This window comes from Crocodylus siamensis, chromosome 6 (genome assembly GCF_052110815.1).
Source record: "Crocodylus siamensis isolate JL-2025a chromosome 6, ASM5211081v1, whole genome shotgun sequence".
NCBI classification, from domain to species: domain Eukaryota; kingdom Metazoa; phylum Chordata; order Crocodylia; family Crocodylidae; genus Crocodylus; species Crocodylus siamensis.
The window spans coordinates 4,069,429-4,087,041 of NC_143400.1; the positions used below are offsets into that span (position 1 = coordinate 4,069,429).

The window sequence follows — 17,613 nt, forward strand, 5'->3', positions numbered from 1 at the left end:
GGGGGGCGGGGGGGGTTGTGGGCCCGATCCCGGCCCGGCGGCGGAGGGCAGGTGCATGCGGGCTCCCGTGGCCCCAGCCGGATCCGGATCCGTCCCTGGGGGTGGCGCCGATCCCGGCCCGGCCCCGCCCCGGGGCGGTCCCGCTGCTGCTGTCACATTCCTGCCGCCCGCGTCGGGCCCGGCAGCAGGAAGCCCCGGCCCGGCCCGGCCCGGCCCGGCCATGAGCGACGGCGGCAGCGATAGCGACGGGGAGGCGGCGGCGCCGCAGTCGCCCGGTACCGGACGCGCGCGGGGGGCGCTGGGAGGAGGAAGCCGCGCGTGGGGGCGGGCCTGCGTGGGGCTGTCGGGGGCAGGAGGGATCGTGGGGGGCGACGTGCGTGGGTGGACGGGGGCGGGGCGCCGACGGGGGCAGGGCTTGCGGGCCTCCCCCTCCCCACGGAGCGTGCGAGGAAGGGGAGGGAATTTGGGGGCGCTTCCGGGACAGGGGTGGCGGGCGGGGCGTGGGCGACCCGGGGCGGGGCTTAGGCGGAAACGGGCGGGGCGTGGGGAAGGGGCGAAGCGCGGCTGCTGACCAGGGGGATGAGGTCGGACGGCTGGGGGGGCTTTAGGGAGAGGCGGAGCTTAACGGAGGAGGTGTGGCTTATCGACAGGGAGGGGCTTATGCGAAGGGGCGGGGCTTAATGGTTAAGTCGGTTTTGGGGGGACCCCACGCCTTGACCCCGCCCCCTGCTCCCCAGGGCAGGGCCCCGTGGGCCCGGAGAGCTTCGAGCTGCTCAAGGTGCTGGGCACCGGCGGTGAGTGGGGCTGGAGCTGCTCCCCTGGCCTGCAGGGGGGTCTGGGGGGCCCTGGGCAGCCCCCCACGGCTCATGGAAAGGTGATCCTGAGGGGGGCTGGGGTTTGGGGGGCGGTGGGCACGGCCTCACCCGCTCCCCCCACAGCCTACGGGAAGGTGTTCCTGGTGCGGAAGGTGGGGGACGCAGACAGCGGGCACCTCTACGCCATGAAGGTGCTGCGGAAGGCGGGGGTCGCGGGGGCCGGCGGGGGCACACGGACCCGGGCGGCCGAGAGAGCCCGCACCGAGCGGGCCGTGCTGGGCCGGGTCCGCGGCGCCCCCTTCCTCGTCACCCTGCACTACGCCTTCCAGACCCGCACCCGCCTCCACCTCGTCCTCGGTACGGGGGAGCCGGGCCAGACAGGGGCAATTGCTGGTGGCCCTGGGGCTTCTGTCAAGGAGCAGGGGCAAGTGGGGAGGGGCTTGGGGCTATTGTAGGGGACCCTGAGGCAATTATGTGGAGTAAGGGGAACTGGGAAGGGCCCTGGGGCAGTTGTGAGGGGCCTTGGGCCAATTGTGGGAGAGCGGGTAGTTCTGGCAGATCCTGGGGCAATTGGCAGGAACCGTGGGGCAAGTGGGAAAGGTCCTGGGGCAGTTGGTGGGGAGTAAGGGCCTTTAGAAAGGGCCATGGGGTAATTGCGGGGGGCCCTGGAGTGGGGTTGAGGCACGAGGGCATCTGAATCTCTCCAGGTTCCCCCTCCTGGGGCACGGGGTTGAGACTATAACACCCCCCATGCCCTGGGGCCCAAGCGGAGAAGGGTGTGACTGATGCATCATGGGAGAAAGAGTCCAGGCTGTGACTGTGCTAGCCTGCAACTCCCATGACCCACTGGTCTTCTGTCCTCATCGGTGTCCCTCCTCGAGCCTGGCTCCCAGCATGCACTGGGGCAGTTGCAGCTTGGCAGGGGGGGTTTCTAAGGAGGGGTCCTGGGGTGAGGGGGAGCAAGGGGAAGGGGCGAGGGGGGTCCCCAGTCTGCCCCCTGCATGCCTGTGGGGGGAGCGGGGGCTGAGCCAGGGAGGCCTGGGGGTCCCCAGCTGACCCCCCCGCTCTAGGGTGTCCCAGCCCTGCTCCTCCCCCCCAGCTGTGTGCCGGGGGGAGGTGGGATCGGGGGGTCCTTGGCTCTGACCTGCCCCATCCCTGCCCCCCAGACTATGTGCCCGGGGGGGAGCTGTTCTCGCACCTGGCGCAGCGCGAGCGCTTCCCCGAGCCGGCCGCCCGCTTCTACACTGCTGAGGTGCTGGTCGCCCTCGAGCACCTCCATAAGGTGGGGGCTGTGGGCGCTTTGAGGGGATGGGGGCAGGGGTGGGGCTGGGCCTGCGGGGAGGGTGAGCTGCGGGGGTGCTTTGAGAGGCTGGGTGGCCTGAGTTGGGGATATAGGGCTTGGTGGGGGGGGAACGGGGGGCGGTCTTGCAAAGAGCTGCAAAAGGGCTTGGGGGGGCTACAGGGTCCCAGGTGGGTTTGGGGGATCCACTGACCCCCTGCTTCCCCCATACCCCCCCCCCCAGCTAGGGATCATCTACCGGGACCTGAAGCTGGAGAACGTGCTGCTGGACGGGGCCGGGCATGTGGTGCTCACCGACTTCGGGCTCAGCAAGGAGGTGCAGCCTGGCCAGGTCTGACCCCCCCATACCCCCGCCTCCAGGCTCCACTGACCCTGGCCCTCAATATGGAGCCCCCTCAGCTCTTACTCCCCCCAGGTACCCCACTTGGGACCCCTAGACCCTGCCCTCTCCACAGAGAACCCCCAACTGGCTCAGACCCTGGTTGTAATGTGCCCCCCCCATGTGACACCAAACTGCAGGCCCCCCAACAGACCCCCCTGCCACTCCAGAGATTCTCCCCCCTGGGGGATACCCCACCCTTCCTTCCCAGCCAGACTCTCCTGACCTCCGCGAGAGCTTCTGACCTCCAGCAGTGATCCCCAGCTACCCCAAGGCCCCCCAATATCTCTTTGCCCCCCCTAAGCTTGGCAGGGTGCTATTTGGGGCTTCCCCTGCCTGACCCCCGGCCCCCTTGCTTGTCCCGCCCAACAGGCCGAGCGAACCTTTTCCTTCTGCGGCACCGTGGAGTACATGGCCCCGGAGATCATCCGCAGCAAATCGGGGCATGGCAAGGTGAGGGGGCGGGGGGATGGCGATGTGCGGGGCGTTGCCATGGGGGCGGGGGTGAGGCTGGCCGCACCTGGGGTTGCAGTGTGGGCCTAGGCTTGTGGGGGGTGGAGCAGGGGGAGATGGGGTGGAAGGGGGGCTGGGGTGCACTGGGGGGGTATCGGGGGGGTTGAGGGATTCCACATCCTGATCCCTCTGTGCCCCCCAGAGTGTGGACTGGTGGAGCCTGGGGGTGCTGCTGTTTGAGCTGCTGACGGGGGCGTCACCCTTCACCCTCGAGGGCGAGAAGAACTCCCAGGCTGAGGTCTCCAGGTGAGAGGGGGCTGTTGCTAGGTGATGGGGTTGTTGCTGGGGAACAGGGTATTACCAGCTTATGCAAGGGTGGGTTGTTGCTAGATAATAGCATTGCCATGTAACAGGGCTGGTTACTGAATGCTGGGGGTTGTTGCTAGGTGACGGCATGTTGCCAGGTAATGGGAGGTGTTGTTAGGTAACCAGGCTTGCTAGCTGACAGGGGTTGTTGCTAGGTAAAGGGCATAATGCAGGTCAACAGGGGCATTGCCAGGTAGCAGGGAGGTTGTTGATAGGTAGTGGGAACTTTGCTGGGTAACGGGGGTTGTGGCCGGGTAACGAAGGCTGTTGCTAGATAACAATGGGACATTGCGTGGTGACAGCAGAGATTGTTCCTGGGTAATGGGGGGGGATTGTTGTTTGGTGAGGAGAGCGCATTACTAAGGAACAAGCAGGGTGGTTGTTAGGTAGCTGGGCTGTCCTGGGAGGATGTGGTTGTTAAGGTGTGGTTGCTCAGCACGTACGATTGCCATGATGCCTGCCCCCCAGGCGTATCCTGCGCTGTGCCCCCCCATTCCCGGCAGTGGTGGGGCCCCAGGCCCGCGACCTGCTGAAGGGGCTGCTGTGCAAGGACCCAGCCCAGCGCCTCGGCTCGGGGTCCCATGGTGCCCGGCACATCCGCCGGCACCCCTTCTTCCAGGTACACCCCCCCCCACGGGGCATCCCCAAACCAGCCAGGGGCCCCCAAGCTTAGCCATGGACCCCCCCATACCTAGGGACTGGTCTCTGCCTCCATTACTACCTGGGGCGGCCCCAAACCACCAGGAGGTCTCCCAAAGCTGGGCACGGATCTCCCAAACCTGGGCACAGCAGCCTCCCCACCTGGGGCACCCCCAAACTCACTGAATCCAGACACGGTCTCCAGTCACACCTGAAGCACCCCTAAAACAGCTTGTAGTTTCTAAAGCTAAGCACAGACCCCCCCGCATAACCTGGGCACTGCCCCCAACCTACCTATGCCCAAGGGCCCCCCATAACCGTGGCACTGTCCCACCCTATCTGGGTCCTCCACTCAAACAACTAGAGCCCCCCAAACCAGCCCCCTCTTGACCCCTTCCAGGCCTGGCCTCTTGGCCTTTACCAACCCCAGGGTCTGGATTGGGGTCAAATGGCCTACTTTGACCCCCTGTCCCAGGATCTATGCCAACCTCAGGGTCTGGACTGGTCCACTTTTACCCTTGACACCCCTCCACCACCCGAGCCAGGACTGGGATGGGAGGTATCTGTCCTCCTTTGCCCCCTGGTCTTTACCCCCGGACTCTGGCAGGGTCTGGACTGGGCAGAACTGGCAGCACGGCGGGTGAAGCCGCCTTTCCAGCCCGTGGTGCGGGATGAGCTGGACGTGGGCAACTTCTCCGAGGAGTTCACATGCCTGGAGCCCGTCTACTCGCCTGCTAGTACGCCCCCTGCCCGGGACCCCCTCTTCCAGGTGAGCCCCTGCAGAGACCCCTTCTCCCTGCCTGGACCCCTTTTTCCAGGTGAGACCTTTCCAGAGATCCCCTTCCCCCTGCCTGGGACCCCCTCTTCCAGGTGAGTCACTCTCCCCCAGCCTGGGACCCCTCCCCCGAACCAAGGACCCCCTCTTCCAGGTGAGACCCCCCTGGGGACCCTGTCTTCCAGGTAAGACCCCCCAGGACCCCCAGCTCCCCTGCCTGGGACCCCCTCTTCCAGGTGAGCCCCCCAGCAGCCCCTACTGTGATTCCCAGGGGGCTTAGACGTGAGCAGCAGGGGTTGCTGGGTAATGCTGGGTGTTGACATGAGCAGCAAACCTTGATGGGTAACCCTGGGCCTTGGTGTGAGCAGCAAAGGTCGCTGAGTAATGGGGGGAAGGGTTGGCTTGAGTAGCAAGGGCTGATGGTTAATGGGGGCCTTGGTGTGAATATCAATGGATGATGGGTAACGGAGGGAGAAATTGGTGGGAGTGTTGCCAAGGTAACCAGGGGTGTTGCCATGGGAGCTGGCAGGGGAAGGATCTATGTTGCTATAGACAACAAGGGGCAGTTACCACAAGATGTCATGGTGGTACCCAGGCACTGTTGCCATGGGAGACAGGAGGGGGCTAGCCATGGAAACCAAGGGCAGGGCCAGTTGTCCCATCTCCCCCTCTTCTCCCTCCTGCCCAGGGCTACTCCTTCATCGCCCCCTCCATCCTCTTTGGCCACAACGCCATCACCACGGAGACACTGGACCCGGAGCCGGATGGGCAGCGCCCCGATGGGGCCAGCGTCGCCCTCAGCGCCATTATGAAGGTAGCAGCAAGGCCTCTGGGTAGTGGTTGGGGGGCAGGCCCGGCCAGAGGGGCTGATGGGAAATGGAGGGAGAGGGTTGGGGTGAGGAGCAGGTGCTGGTCAGTAATGGCCATGGAAGGAGGGGCTGGCCATGCCTCAAGGACTGCTGGGTAATAGGATGGGTTGGTCTGGCAGCAGAGGCTGCTGGGTAATGGGGGAGGGACTGGCCTGGCTGCTGGGGTCCATGGGAAATGTAGAGAGGGTTGGTGTGAGCAGCAGGGGCTGCTGGGTAATGGCAGAGGAGGGCCTGGCCCAGCCACAGGAGCTGCTGGGTAATGTGTGCCCCTCCCCCGCCGAGGACTCGCCGTTCTTCCAGCGCTATGAGCTGGCGCCAGGACCGGCGCTGGGCCAGGGCAGCTTCTCCGTGTGCCGCCGCTGCCGCCACCGCCAGAGCGGCGCGGAGTTCGCTGTCAAGATCCTCAGCCGCAGGTGGGGCCCCTGTCACCACGGCAATGAGGCTAAATTCCCCCATGGCAAGGCCACCCAGTTGCTATGGCAACTCCCCCCCCAGCCCTTAGGGACCATGGTAATGGTGTCCCCACACCCGTTCCTGGCTGCCATGGCAACAGCTCCCCTGGCTTCTATGTCCTATGGCAACAACCCCCTGGCTGCCATAGGAACAGTCCCCCAGTTCCTATCTCCCCTGGCAATGGCCCCTTTGGTTGCCATAACAACAGCTCTCCAGGTTCCCCTCTCCTGTGGCAACAGCCCCCAACCATTGTTTCCTGGCAATGCATGTCCTCATCCCCATTTCCCATGGCAACATGGCTGCTAGGGCCCCAGTTACTATGGCAACATCCTCTCAGCCCCACCCATGTTCATAGTAACTTTCCCCTTCAAGTCCTAGCTCTGCATCTCCATGGCAATAGCCCCTAGCAACAACATCCCTTCCCAGGGTTTCTCTGGCAATCCTTTCCAGGGCAGTGCTTCTTAACCCCTTGTGCCTCAGGTCTGTCTCCCTAGTTCCCCCCCACCCTGATTTGCCCCCCAGTGCCTAGCTGGGGTCACATTTGTCCCCATCCTCTGCTGCCCCCAGGCTGGAAGTGAACACGCAGCGGGAGGTGGCCGCGCTGCAGCTCTGTGACTCCCACCCCAACATCGTCAAGCTCCATGAGGTGCATCAGGACCAGGTACAGCTCCTAGAGCAGGCACAGCTTGTTACACCCAGCCAACACTCCTCCCCAGAGCCAGCTGCAGCCTGTTACACCCAGCCCCAGAAGCCCCCATGAGCTGGCCACAGCTTGTTCTACCCAGTCCTGCTCTTCCCCTGAGCTGGTTGCAGCCCCTTCTACCCAGCTCAGGGTGCCCCCCAAAGCATATTACACCCACCCGAGCTGGCCACACTGACCCCTCCCCCCTCTCCCCACGCAGTACCACATGTACCTGGTGCTGGAGCTGCTGTTGGGGGGAGAGCTCCTGGACCGGCTCAAGCGCCAGCGCCCATTCGGGGAGGCCGAGGCCAGCGGGATCCTGCGCAGCCTCGTCTCGGCTGTTGGCTTCATGCACGAGGCCGGTGTGGTGCACCGTGACCTCAAGCCTGAGGTACAGGCGGTTGGGGGCAGGGCAGAGGGGGTAGGGGGCAGGGGGCATGGTCTCAGATTTAGGGGTCAGGGCTCTGGCAGTGGGTACAGGGCAAAGGGGCTGGGCTGTGGGTGTAGGGGGTGGGGTCTGGGTCAGGGGTGGAGCTTTGGCAGCAGTGGGTGGAGCTGTGGGGGTTGTGGGCAGGGTCTCCAGTTCAGGGGATTGGGACTTTAACAGCAGGGGGTGGGGTCTCTGGCTCAGGGGGTGAGGCTGTGGGTGCCAAGAGGAGGGCAGAGGGTAGGGTTTTGTGGGCATGGGGGGGCAGGGGTGGAGCTGTGAGGGCAGGGGGCAGGCTTTGTGGGAAAGGAGTAGCTAAGGGGCTAGGGGCAGGGTCTCTGATTCAGGAGGTGGGGCTGGGGGTCCAGGTGGGGGGTGCTGTAGATGCAGGGCGCGGGGCTGCACGGGTAAGGGCGGGGGTCAGGGGTCATAAGGTGGGCGTAGGGACCCTGACCAGGCGCCCTCCCCGCCCTTGTCCCCCTCGCCCCCCAGAACATCCTGTTTGCGGGGGAGGCAGAGGGGGCGCCTGTTAAGGTGATCGACTTTGGCTTTGCCCGCCTGCGCCCGCCTGGCTCCCAGCCTATGCGCACGCCCTGCTGCTCCCTGCCCTACGCCGCCCCCGAGCTCTTCGACCCGCGCGGCTATGACCAGGCCTGCGACCTCTGGAGTCTCGGCGTCATCCTGGTACATGCGCCACATCCCGGGGCCACAGGGGGCCTTAGATTGGGGATGTACACAGTGCTTCACCCCATAGCTAGCCGCATCTCAGTGCAGGGGCAGGGTTTAGGGGTCAGGGGTGAGACTCAGTGTGCTGGGGGGCAGGACTTGGAAGTGGGGGCAGGGCCTGGAGGTGGGGTGGGGTGGGGCCTGCGCTCAGGGGCGGGCTTGGTGCCTGGAAGCAGGGGCAGAGTTAGGAGACAGGGTGGAGGGCTCCCAAGCTGACTCTGCCCCCCCTGCCAGTACACGATGCTGTCGGGGGAGGCACCTTTCCAATGCAGCGCAGAGACGGAGGCAGGGCCGGGGGGGCAGGCAGCCGCCATCGTGCGCAAGATCCAGCAGGGGCAGTTCTCGCTGGATGGCCCGGCCTGGTGCGGTGTCTCCCAGGAGGCCAAGGACCTGGTGCGAGGTCAGCAGGGACAGGGCAGGGGGTGGGGCTGGAAGGCCCCTGGGGGCCAGGGCTGGGGCCTGGGGCTGGGGCCTGCTTCGGAGCAGGGGCATGGCCTGAAGATACATGGGTGCGGCCTCTGGACTTGGACATTGCCTCATGGGCAGGGGGTGTGCCCATGGAGGTGGGGGGTGGGGCCTGAAGGGAGGGGGCAGGGCTCTGGGACAGAGGGTGGGGCCTGGGGACAGGGTTGTGTCCAGGAGGGCAGGGGGCAGGGCCTATTGGACAGGAGGTGGGGCTTGAGGACATGGGTGGGGCCTGAGGGGCCAATGGGAAGGAGGGGCAGGGGCGTGTCTGACCCCTCCCCCTTTCTGCAGGGCTACTGACCGTGGACCCCGAGCGGCGCCTAACGTTAGGGGCGCTGCAGCAGAATGAGTGGCTCCGGGCGGGGGGCGCCCCGTCTAGCACCCCCCTGCGCACCCCCGATGGGCTGGGCCCGGCTGTGCGTTCTGGCGTGCAGGCTGCCTTCATGGTGAGGGGCGGGGCCTAGGTCCAGGGGGGTGGGGGGACAGGGTTTATTGGGGGAGACAGATCCAGGGGACGGGGTGAGGACAGGGATAGCGCAGTAGGGGCTGCGGGAGGTAAGATGGGGGGGAGCTCCATGGGGTGGAATCAGATCCAGGGGTGTGGCCACAGCTGAATTGGAGCTGGGGGGAGGGGCCTCGTGTGTGAAGGGGCATAGCCAGTTTCAAGGGGAGGGGCAGGTTCCCAGCTGCCCCCCGACCTGCCCCCCCTTCCCGCAGGCCTTCAACAAGGGGCAGCGTGACGGTGTCTTCCTCAAGAGTGTGGATAACGCCCCGCTGGCCAAGCGGCGCCGCCTCAAGCTGGGAGCCCCCCGCACCCCGCCCAGGCCCCCCCGGCCCAAGGCCCCCCATCGCCGTGACCCCCCCTCCTAGCACCCCCTTCAGGGGTCCCCACCCCCCAGGCCAGTCCTTGTCCCCCAGGGCCTGAGATGGATTTGGTGGGGTCTAGGGGGTCCCAGGGGAAGCTAGCAAGGCCCTGGGGTTTTGCAGGGTGGTGGGGTCCCTGGGGAGCAGGGTTTCAAGAGGCCCCTCCCTCCTTTTGGAGGGGCAGGGCTATTTTTTTTAGAGACAGGTGCACTTTTTCTATGTATTTTTAAACTAAAGAGCTATATCTAGATATGAGGGAACTGAGTCTAGGCCCCCCATGGTTCTTGGGGTCCCCTCCCCACAGTTATGGGGGTCCCTGACAGCCCCCCACAGCTAGTTGTGGGGGGTGAAGGGGTTCACTGGGGGGACCTTAGGGTTGGTGTCCCTCTAAGGTGCAATTCAGGTGGCCAAAGATTACTGGGGGGTCCCCCAGACCCCACCCCAGCAACATGGAAGTAGGGGGTGGAGTCACTGCCAGGCCCCTCCAATAGGAAATAAGGGGCAGACTTCCTTAGCCAGGACCCCCAAGTTGGAAATAGGGGGTGGAGTCACAGCCAAGCCCCATCCAAGTGGATATAGGGGGCGGAGTTCCTGCCCTTTCCCATGCTGATCCTGGCCAGAAGAGGTTAACGGTGGGGGGGGAAGGGGGGGAAAGGCTGCCTCACTTTGACTGGGGGGTCCTAGGGTAGGCAGTGTCAGGGGTTGATATGTCCCAGTGAAGGGGGTTACTGGGGGCTCCCCAGTGTTCCCTCTTACTACCCTCCTCCCAGCTTGGGATGGGGGGCTGTCTGGGTGGCAAATAAACTGTGGCTCTCGTGCCCTTGGGGTGCATCTGTTTCTTGTGTGCGGGAGGGGAGTAAAGGTAACACCTCCATGGGCCCAGCTGGGGGGAGGTGGAATCCCACTCTGAGGCCTATAGGATGTGGGGCTGGGGGCTTTATTGGGATCCTAAGGGCTTTTGGGATGTGGGGGTAAAGCACACTTGGGGGGCACAGGAAAGGCTGGGAGGGGGGGCTCCAGGGGGGTGATGTCCCCATCAGGACACAGCCTGCCCCCATCAGGACACAGCCTGCCCCCCACTCCAGATCCCCACATCCCACTACAGCCAGAAGACACCCCCCCCATCTCCTAGCCTACCCCCCCACAGAATCCCATCTGGCATCTTCCCAGCATGCACTGCTTCAGGCTCCCCTCTCCCCAACCAAGTAACTGCAGAATCCCTGCCCCCACAACATGGGAGCAGTGGGGGCACTGTCCCCCCCCTACCATATAGATGCGGGCAGTTGCCCCATTCATGGTCTCCATAAAGGCTTCTCCTAACCCACACTGGTCCCAGACCACTAACCGACTGGGTGGCCGTGGGGGAAGGTTGTAGGGGGCAGAGATGGAGGCACCTGGCAAAGCAGAAGCAGGGAGTGTTTTATTAACCATGTCCATGCTGCTGTCCCCCCAGGGGCAGGGAGGCAGCCAGACCCCCCAGTACACGCACCATGGATGGGGGATCCCCAGAGCTTGGGGCCAGGGGGTGAGATAGGAGCTCTGTGGGTCTCCCACAGGGGAATCCGTGGGTCTTCCAGGTCAGTATGGGCCAGCTGTGGGCCCCTCAGCTGGAACTGGGGGGGAAACTATGGGTCCCCCAGACCAGGGCTCTGTGAAGGGGGGGAAAATGAGCTCTGTGGCCCCCAGGCAGAGAGAAGGGGAGTCCCTACTAGACCTGGTAGGGGATGCGCAGCAGCAGCCCCTCGCCAGGAGCAAGCATGAGCTCCGACAGGCTGAGTTGGTCGCCGCGCAGGCGCTGGGGGCAGGTGCTGAGCTCCACGGTGCCAGCCGTGAGCAGCTGCAGCTCCAGTGGGTCGTGGGGGGTGGCTGAGGCATGCCCCTCCCCCGGGTTCAGGAGCACGAGGAAGCGGGTGCTCTGGTCCCAGCTGCGCAGGTAGCCCCAGGCCCCCGATGTGAGGAGCACTGAATCCAGGTCCCCGTGCAGCAGCGAGCGCTCCTTGCCCCGCAGCTCGCTCAGCTCCCGCAGCAGCTGCAGCACCTGCTTCTGGAGGGAGGCAGGGAGGGGGTCAGCAGGGGCGGAGCCTCATGGAGAAGCCCCACCCACTGGCAACCATGCCCCACCCCTGTGAGAGCCCCCCTGGTGGCCTGCGCCCGGTCTAAGTCCACAAGTCCCATGCCCTGGTTTGCCCTGCCCATCCACAGCCCACACCTAGCCCCACCCCACCCCATAGGCCCTACCCACACTGGTATTGCCCCACAACCCTGCCCAAGTGCAAGCCAGGCCACACCCCCTCTACCAACCTCCCCATACCCAGAAGCCCCGCCCATACCTGGTCCCACCCTCAGGCCCACAAGCCCTGCCCCAAACCCTCTGCTGGCTCTCCCCTGATGGGGTTTGGAGCCCCGCCCCTTCCCATGCTCACCTGGGTGGTGCTGTTGAGGCGGGGGGCGGGGCCTGGGATCCTGTCATCCCATGGCATTTGAGGGGGGTTGGTCTGTATGGGGGGAAGAACAGGTTGTTACTGGGCAACAATCCCCACTCCCTCCTGCAGGCTCCCCCCCTTAACCCCTCTCTCTTCTAATATCTCCCTCAGCAAGAGCAGATACCCCCAGGGCACTCCTCCCAGGTCAAGGCCCTGCCCCCAGCACCCCAAGGCCCTGCCTCCTAGTACCTAGCCAGGGCCCCGCCCTCAGGCTAAAGCCCCGCCTTCTGACTGGTACTCCACCCCAATGCTAATACCTAACTTAAGGCCCCCCACTACAAAGCCCTGCCCCTTATGTCAGACCCCTCCCCTGCCCCAAAGCCCCTCCCCATGCCCAGGCCCAGCCCCCTCACCTTGTTGGCAAGGTGCCGCAGGCCGATCTCGTCGCCATAGCGCAACAAGGGGGTCCCTGGCAGGGTGAAGAGCAGCAGGTGGTAGAGGGGCAGGAGATGCTCGGCCACCATGTCCGCCAGGTGCCTTGACCCAGCCTGAATAGATGACATGCCAATCAGCAGGACCTGGGCACCAGGGTTCGCGCCAGCTCCGCGAGGGCAGTGGGGACTTGGAGGGGGCTACAAGAGGGTGCCGGGGAGCCCGGACGTCTGGCTTCTCTCCCAGGCTCTGACGGGCATGGAGCTAGGGGTGAGTGGGGCCAGGGGGTGCAAGCAAGGAGGAGTCGAGAGCTCAGCCCCCTGGGCTTGCTCCCCGCTCTGGGAGAAGGAGGGTTCTCAGCAGGGTCTCATGGATTAAAGCAGTGGGGGCTGGGACCCTGGGTTCTCCCTGCCTTGCAGGGGGGCTTGGGAAAGACTCTCAGGGTGGGAGCCCAGATGCCTGGCTTCTCTCCTGTGTCCTGGGGGTTGGACGCAGGGTGTACGACCATCAGCTGACTGCCACACGTATTTCTGGCTAGTTCCCCTGTTTTGCAGTTGGGGTCCTAATTAAGAAACTGTTAACGGACTTAGTGCTGTTAACTTAGTGCTGTTAACGGACTTAGCGCTTAGTATTAACGGACTTAAGTGCTGTGCAGTTGACAGCAGGGCCACAGGGCACAGCTGAGGGGCTGCAAGGCAGGGCAGAGGGGGCTGAATGGAGGCCCCAGACCTAGAATCAAACCTGGGTGACGAATATACTTGTCTCTAAAACAGGGATCAGGTGACCAGAAGGGGGTGCAGCCAGGGGGGGTATAGGCTAGGCTCCAGGGCCAAAGGCTCACCTGGAGCATGGACACCTGGGTTCTCAGCACCCCACTGCTGTGAGAGGGCTGGGTATGGGAGCCTAGGTGCCCGGGTTCACCTCTCCCAGCCCCTCTCCCCTTGTCTGGGAGCCAGGCTGCTTGGGGTCTTTCCCCTGCAACTAGGAAGGGAGCAGGTTCCCATGGGTCAGAGCTGAAAGCTGGGCTCTTTGTCTATGCCATGAGTCTGTTGGGTCAGGGATGTGAGGCAGGGGCAGGACTCACGCTCCAAGCAGGCCAAGCGGCCCCTGCAGCCTTGATGTAGTTGCCCACGGTCTTGGCTAGCTTCTCCCCCGTGGGCTCGGGGCCCAACTCCTCCAGGTAGGGGCTGACCAGCAGGTCGGCGCTGGTCTCGTTCAGCCATACCAGGATGCGCCCTGGGTCCTTCTCCTCGATACCCACGATGAACACCCTGGGGTAGAAGAGGGGAGGTTGCCTGGTTCAGCCCAGAGCTCAGGAAAGGGAGCCTGACACCTGGGTTCTCTCTCCTGGGCTGAGGGAAGACTGGCTAAAAGGGTCCGGACATCTGGGATCTTCCCTGAGCTCGGGGAGCCCAATGCCTGGGTTCTCCTTCCTCCTCCCTGTCACAGGGCTCTGCACTTTTCCCACCTCCATGCCCCTCCGTGGGGTACCCCCACCCTTGGGACCCACCTGGCATTGCCGTTGGCACTGGCTTCCTGCGTGATGTTGTGCAAGTCGGCCACAAACTGGGGGTCCTGCGGGGGGGAGAAGAGGAAGGAGATGCATGGACCTGTCCCCCAAAATCCCCCTCCACATGTGCCCCCCAGCTCCCCCATCCCCTGCCACCCCCAATATGCCCCACACCCCCTCCCCCACTCCCAGGATCCCCCCAGACTCACATTCAGCTCATCCACGGCCTCCAGCTGGAACCCTGAGATGCCCCGATTCAGCCAGAAAGTCATGGCCTCCTGCCGGGGGGGGGGGGGAAGAGATGGGTCAGGGGGGAGCAGCTGGTACCCCCACTATGGCTGAGACCCCCCAGCTGCCTCTACCCCCTAGCCAGCCCCTCTCAAATGCACTTGGGGGGGTCCCCCCCAGCTTCCCCAATCCCCCCCAACACTCTCCTCCCAGACACCCCCTGGAAGTCTCCTAGCTCCCCCACATGCCCTGGGGTCCCCTTAGCTACCCTGCCCCCCACACTCCCCAGACCCCCCTGGAGTCCACCCAAGATTCCCTGCCCCGCCCCCCCCGGGGTGGAGTCCAGTCCAAGGGACCAAACAGCCCCTGGCTGACAGCTGCCTCCGCAGGCCCTGGTTCCTGCCCCACACCTTGAACTGCTTCTGGAACTGGCTGCTGTTAGCAACACCAGGGCCAAACCAGCGCTGCTGCCCCTCGTAGTTGGGGGTCAGGTCCAGGATCACCTTGAGGCCTGGGGGGGGGATCCACAGTCAGGACTGGGCCCCCAGATCACCCCCCCCATATCCAGCCAGGGTATGTCCCCACCCAGGCTCCCCAGGATCAGGGCCCCACCTCTCACCCCCCGCCAACAAGCAGGGACCCCCGGTATCAAGCCCCTCCCCCACAGCTGCTTGTGGAGCCCCAGGACTCAGGCCTGGACCCCCGCCTCCCACCTTACCTTTCTTCTTGGCAGCCTCGAGCAGTTGTGTGAGGGTCTCATTGGAGCCCAGGTCGGGGTGGAGTTTCTGCAGGTTGGTGTCCTCGGGGCTGTCACGTCTGGTGTCATGCAGGGGGCCCAGCACCAGCCCCTGCACCCCCAGTGCTGCCACGTAATCCAGCTTCTCCTGCACACCTGGGGGGTATGGGAGGTCAGGAGGGCTGTGCCCCATCCCCAGGGACCCCTGATCCTCACAACCCCTAACCCCACCCCTCCAGACTTTTTACCAGCCCCATGGAGCCCTCCCCTACCGCCTCATACCCACCCCAGCCCCAGAAACTCCCCCCCGAACCCCCCCCCGGGTTCCCCACAGCTCCCCAACCTCCTAGGAACTCCGATCCTACAAAGACACCCCCACCCTCCAGCCCAGCAACCTCCATATCCCCCAGGTCCCCTCCAGCTCGGACCTCCCCCGCCCGCCCCCCAAACCAAGCCCCCTCTGACACCCCCAGACCTCTCCCTCTAACCGAATCCCCCTCACCCTAGAAAGCCCCCAGTTAATTGATCCCCCCTGCGACCTTTACCCCCCCCCCCACCCAATCATGCGACCTTTACTCTTCTCCCCGCCCACTACCCCAGAAATGCTGACTCAACACGTGATGTCATGGCTGATGTAACACCCGCCAGCCAAGACCGGCTCTGGCCGGCCAGGGCTGGGAAGCCCACCCCCATCCCCCAAACTGGGACACCCAGGTTCTCTTCCAGATTGGGGGGGCAGGGCTGGGGGCCCCAGACACGTGGGTTCTCCCCTCCCCGTACAGAGAGAAGACGGGGCTGAGAGCACGTGGGGAGCCGGGACACCTGGCTTCTCCTCCCCCACTCAGGGAAGGCAGTGGGGTCCAGTGGGCCCGCGCAGAGCGGGTAATCGGGGTCCCCCTGGACCCCTGGGCTCTCTCCCCACTCAGAGATGGCTGTGGGCCGGGGCCCCTGCCCAGGAGCCCAGGTTCTCTTGCCACTCAGACAGCGATAGGGTGTGCTGGGGCCGTACAGGGTGCCTGGGACCTGGGTCTTGTCCCAGCTCAGGGACACCTGCGGGGCAGACGGGAAGCCCCCGGACTGCTGGGTTCCCTTAGGAAAGGCAGTGGGGTCTGCTGGGTCAGCACAGAGCAGGTAAGGGGGCTCCAGGCTTCTCTCCCCACTCGTGGAAGGCAGCACAGCCTTGCTGGGTCAGACTAGGGGGTGCCAGCCCTCTACCCCGGACGCCTGGGTTCTCTCGCCGCTTGGGGAGGGCAGTGGGGTCTGCCGGGCCAGTACAGAAGGGGTCCCTGGACACCTGGTTTCTCAGGGACAGCCGGGGGTCAGACCAGAGGGCTGCCAGCCCCCCCAGATGCCTGGGTTCTCTCACCTGCCAAGTCCCCAGCGTTGCCACCCTTCGAGTCCCGAAAAGCCTTCAGGGGCTGGATGCGGTAGAGGCCCCCCTTGTGCCACCAGGTCTGGGGGGGCAGCGGGCGGCAGCGGGGGGCCTGGACGATGATGAGCACAGCGCCTGCCAGCATGCCCAGCCAGCCCAGCCAGAAGAGGATGAGGAGGGCCCAGCGCGCCCGGACCCAGCCCGGGGTGCCGGCTGCCTGCAGCAGCTCCTCCTTGGAGAGCCCCGTGAACTTGGGGGCGCCCTCGTCCTCCTCGTCCTCGGCGACCTTCACCTTCACGGCCCCGTTCTTCTCAGGGCTTCCCAGGATGGCGGGTGTCATGGGCTGCTTCTCGGGCTCCAGCTCGTTCAGCTCCACGTCCTTCATGTCTGCCTCCATGGCGGTGCTGGGGGGCACTGGGGACAGAGGGAGGCTCTGAGATTGAGGTATAGCACCCTCCCGCAGACAGGCCAGGCCCAGGAGCGAAGGTGGAGCCCGGGTGTCTGGGTCCCCCCCTCCATCAAGCCCGCTGGACTCTGCTCCCCCAGGGGGGGAAGAGCCCAGGCATGCAGCTCCCCTTCCCCCCCCATTCTTGCCCAGCAGACTTTGTCCCCCCAGGGGAGGGAAGCCAGGCATCCGGGTCCCCTCCTGTACCCCGCTGATCCCCCACCACGGTCCTAGTATACCCGTTGGCAGCCAGGGGGCAAGGGAACCCAGGTGTCCAGGCCCTCGGCCTCCCCCTGCCCTGCTGCTGCAACCTGCCAGCCCCCCCAGAGCAGGGAGAGAGAAAGCACCGGGGTCTGGGCCCTCAGCCCCCACCCCCCAGAGCTGGGGAGACCCAGCCCCCCGCTCTACCCCAGCAGACCCCCCCCCCCCAGAGCTGGTGGTGTTGGCGGGGGGGTGCCAAACATCAGCCTCTGCCGAGAACCCCTTCCTCACTGCGGGGCAGCCCTAGGCCCCCCATTCCCTGTGCTCCCAAGCGCCCCCTTCCTTGCATGCAGCCCCAGTCCGCCCCAGCGCTCCCAGTACCAGGTCTCCAGGCTCCCAAATGATCTAGGACCCTGGTGGCGGGGGCGCTGCCTTATGTGGCGGGTCCGCCCCGCCCCGGAGGTGGAGCTGGCGGGGCGGGCTGTCTGATGGGTTAACGCGAGGGGAGGGGAGGAGGGAGCCAGTCGCCTGGTGCCTTCCTGGCGCTCGGCAGAGGCGGAGATCAAAGGCTGGAGGGGCAGAGAATGGGACCCCCTGGGGGATCAAGGGCAGGACCTGGGCGGGGGCTGTCACGAGGACCCTCCCAGCTGCGCCCCCCGCCCTGATTTTTTCCCTTGGTGGCTATGGGGGGTCCAAACAGAGGCGCCTCAAATTCTTGGGGCAATTCACTGAGTCAGCCCCTCCCAGCTCCCGACTCAGCAAAACGCCGCCACAGCCACCCGCTGCAGCCCCCCAAGCCCCTGCTACAGACCCTCGTAGCCCCCACCCCAGCACCCGTCAGTCCCCCCAGCCCCCCCCCACCACACACACACAGAATGGGGCAGGTGGCAGCAAGATGGTGCCCTGGAGGCAGGGCTGTGCCCCCACAGCCAGCCAGCATGGCGCCGGGGGAGCGGGGCTGGGCCTGGCACGAGGCTCTGGACCAGCTCAGCCATGTCAGTACCTGGCAGAGACAAGATGGATGCTCCCCCACCCCGGGCTGCCATTTTGGCT

The 17,613-nt window shown here is 65.3% G+C and overlaps 2 protein-coding genes across 4 annotated transcripts; one reads left to right on the forward strand and one right to left on the reverse strand.

Annotated features, from left to right (window-relative positions):
• The first annotated feature begins 30 nt into the window (after positions 1-30).
• Positions 31-10,036, forward strand: RPS6KA4 (ribosomal protein S6 kinase A4). 2 transcript variants are annotated; one of them, XM_090054960.1, is made up of 18 exons: positions 31-275; positions 738-794; positions 939-1,172; positions 1,982-2,097; positions 2,339-2,446; positions 2,867-2,947; positions 3,150-3,253; positions 3,782-3,932; positions 4,560-4,721; positions 4,913-4,963; positions 5,416-5,541; positions 5,879-6,009; positions 6,617-6,710; positions 6,952-7,122; positions 7,651-7,842; positions 8,119-8,284; positions 8,641-8,795; positions 9,067-10,036. In XM_090054960.1, exons 1-18 carry the CDS (start codon positions 56-58, stop codon positions 9,217-9,219), a joined length of 2,472 nt encoding a protein of 823 aa, XP_089911086.1. In that variant the 5' UTR covers positions 31-55; the 3' UTR covers positions 9,220-10,036. The 2 variants fall into 2 exon arrangements, with proteins under 2 accessions (XP_089911086.1, XP_089911087.1); XM_090054961.1 differs by lacking the exon at positions 4,913-4,963 and having other exon boundaries at positions 128-275; positions 9,067-10,032.
• Positions 10,037-10,612: 576 nt separating this feature from the next.
• SLC3A2 (solute carrier family 3 member 2) lies at positions 10,613-17,060 on the reverse strand. 2 transcript variants are annotated; one of them, XM_090054987.1, is made up of 10 exons: positions 16,942-17,060; positions 15,909-16,328; positions 14,525-14,698; positions 14,217-14,317; positions 13,788-13,856; positions 13,579-13,643; positions 13,153-13,339; positions 12,050-12,184; positions 11,637-11,708; positions 10,613-11,257 (listed from the first exon to the last, which is right to left on the reverse strand). In XM_090054987.1, exons 2-10 carry the CDS (start codon positions 16,309-16,311, stop codon positions 10,922-10,924), a joined length of 1,542 nt encoding a protein of 513 aa, XP_089911113.1. In that variant the 5' UTR covers positions 16,312-16,328; positions 16,942-17,060; the 3' UTR covers positions 10,613-10,921. The 2 variants fall into 2 exon arrangements, with proteins under 2 accessions (XP_089911113.1, XP_089911112.1); XM_090054986.1 differs by lacking the exon at positions 16,942-17,060 and having other exon boundaries at positions 10,613-11,254.
• Positions 17,061-17,613: the final 553 nt, after the last annotated feature.

Excerpts from the sequence above, each read along its gene's own strand:
- RPS6KA4 (XM_090054960.1), top strand. The coding sequence starts at position 56 with ATGCGGGCTCCCGTGGCCCCAGCCGGATCCGGATCCGTCCCTGGGGGT. Across the intron at positions 2,948-3,149 it reads GCAAATCGGGGCATGGCAAG|AGTGTGGACTGGTGGAGCCT; the intron begins GTGAGGGGGCGG and ends TGTGCCCCCCAG. Across the intron at positions 3,254-3,781 it reads TCCCAGGCTGAGGTCTCCAG|GCGTATCCTGCGCTGTGCCC; the intron begins GTGAGAGGGGGC and ends CCTGCCCCCCAG.
- SLC3A2 (XM_090054987.1), bottom strand. The coding sequence starts at position 16,311 with ATGGAGGCAGACATGAAGGACGTGGAGCTGAACGAGCTGGAGCCCGAG. Across the intron at positions 14,699-15,908 it reads CAACGCTGGGGACTTGGCAG|GTGTGCAGGAGAAGCTGGAT; the intron begins GTGAGAGAACCC and ends CATACCCCCCAG. Across the intron at positions 13,857-14,216 it reads AGTTCCAGAAGCAGTTCAAG|GAGGCCATGACTTTCTGGCT; the intron begins GTGTGGGGCAGG and ends CCCCCCCGGCAG.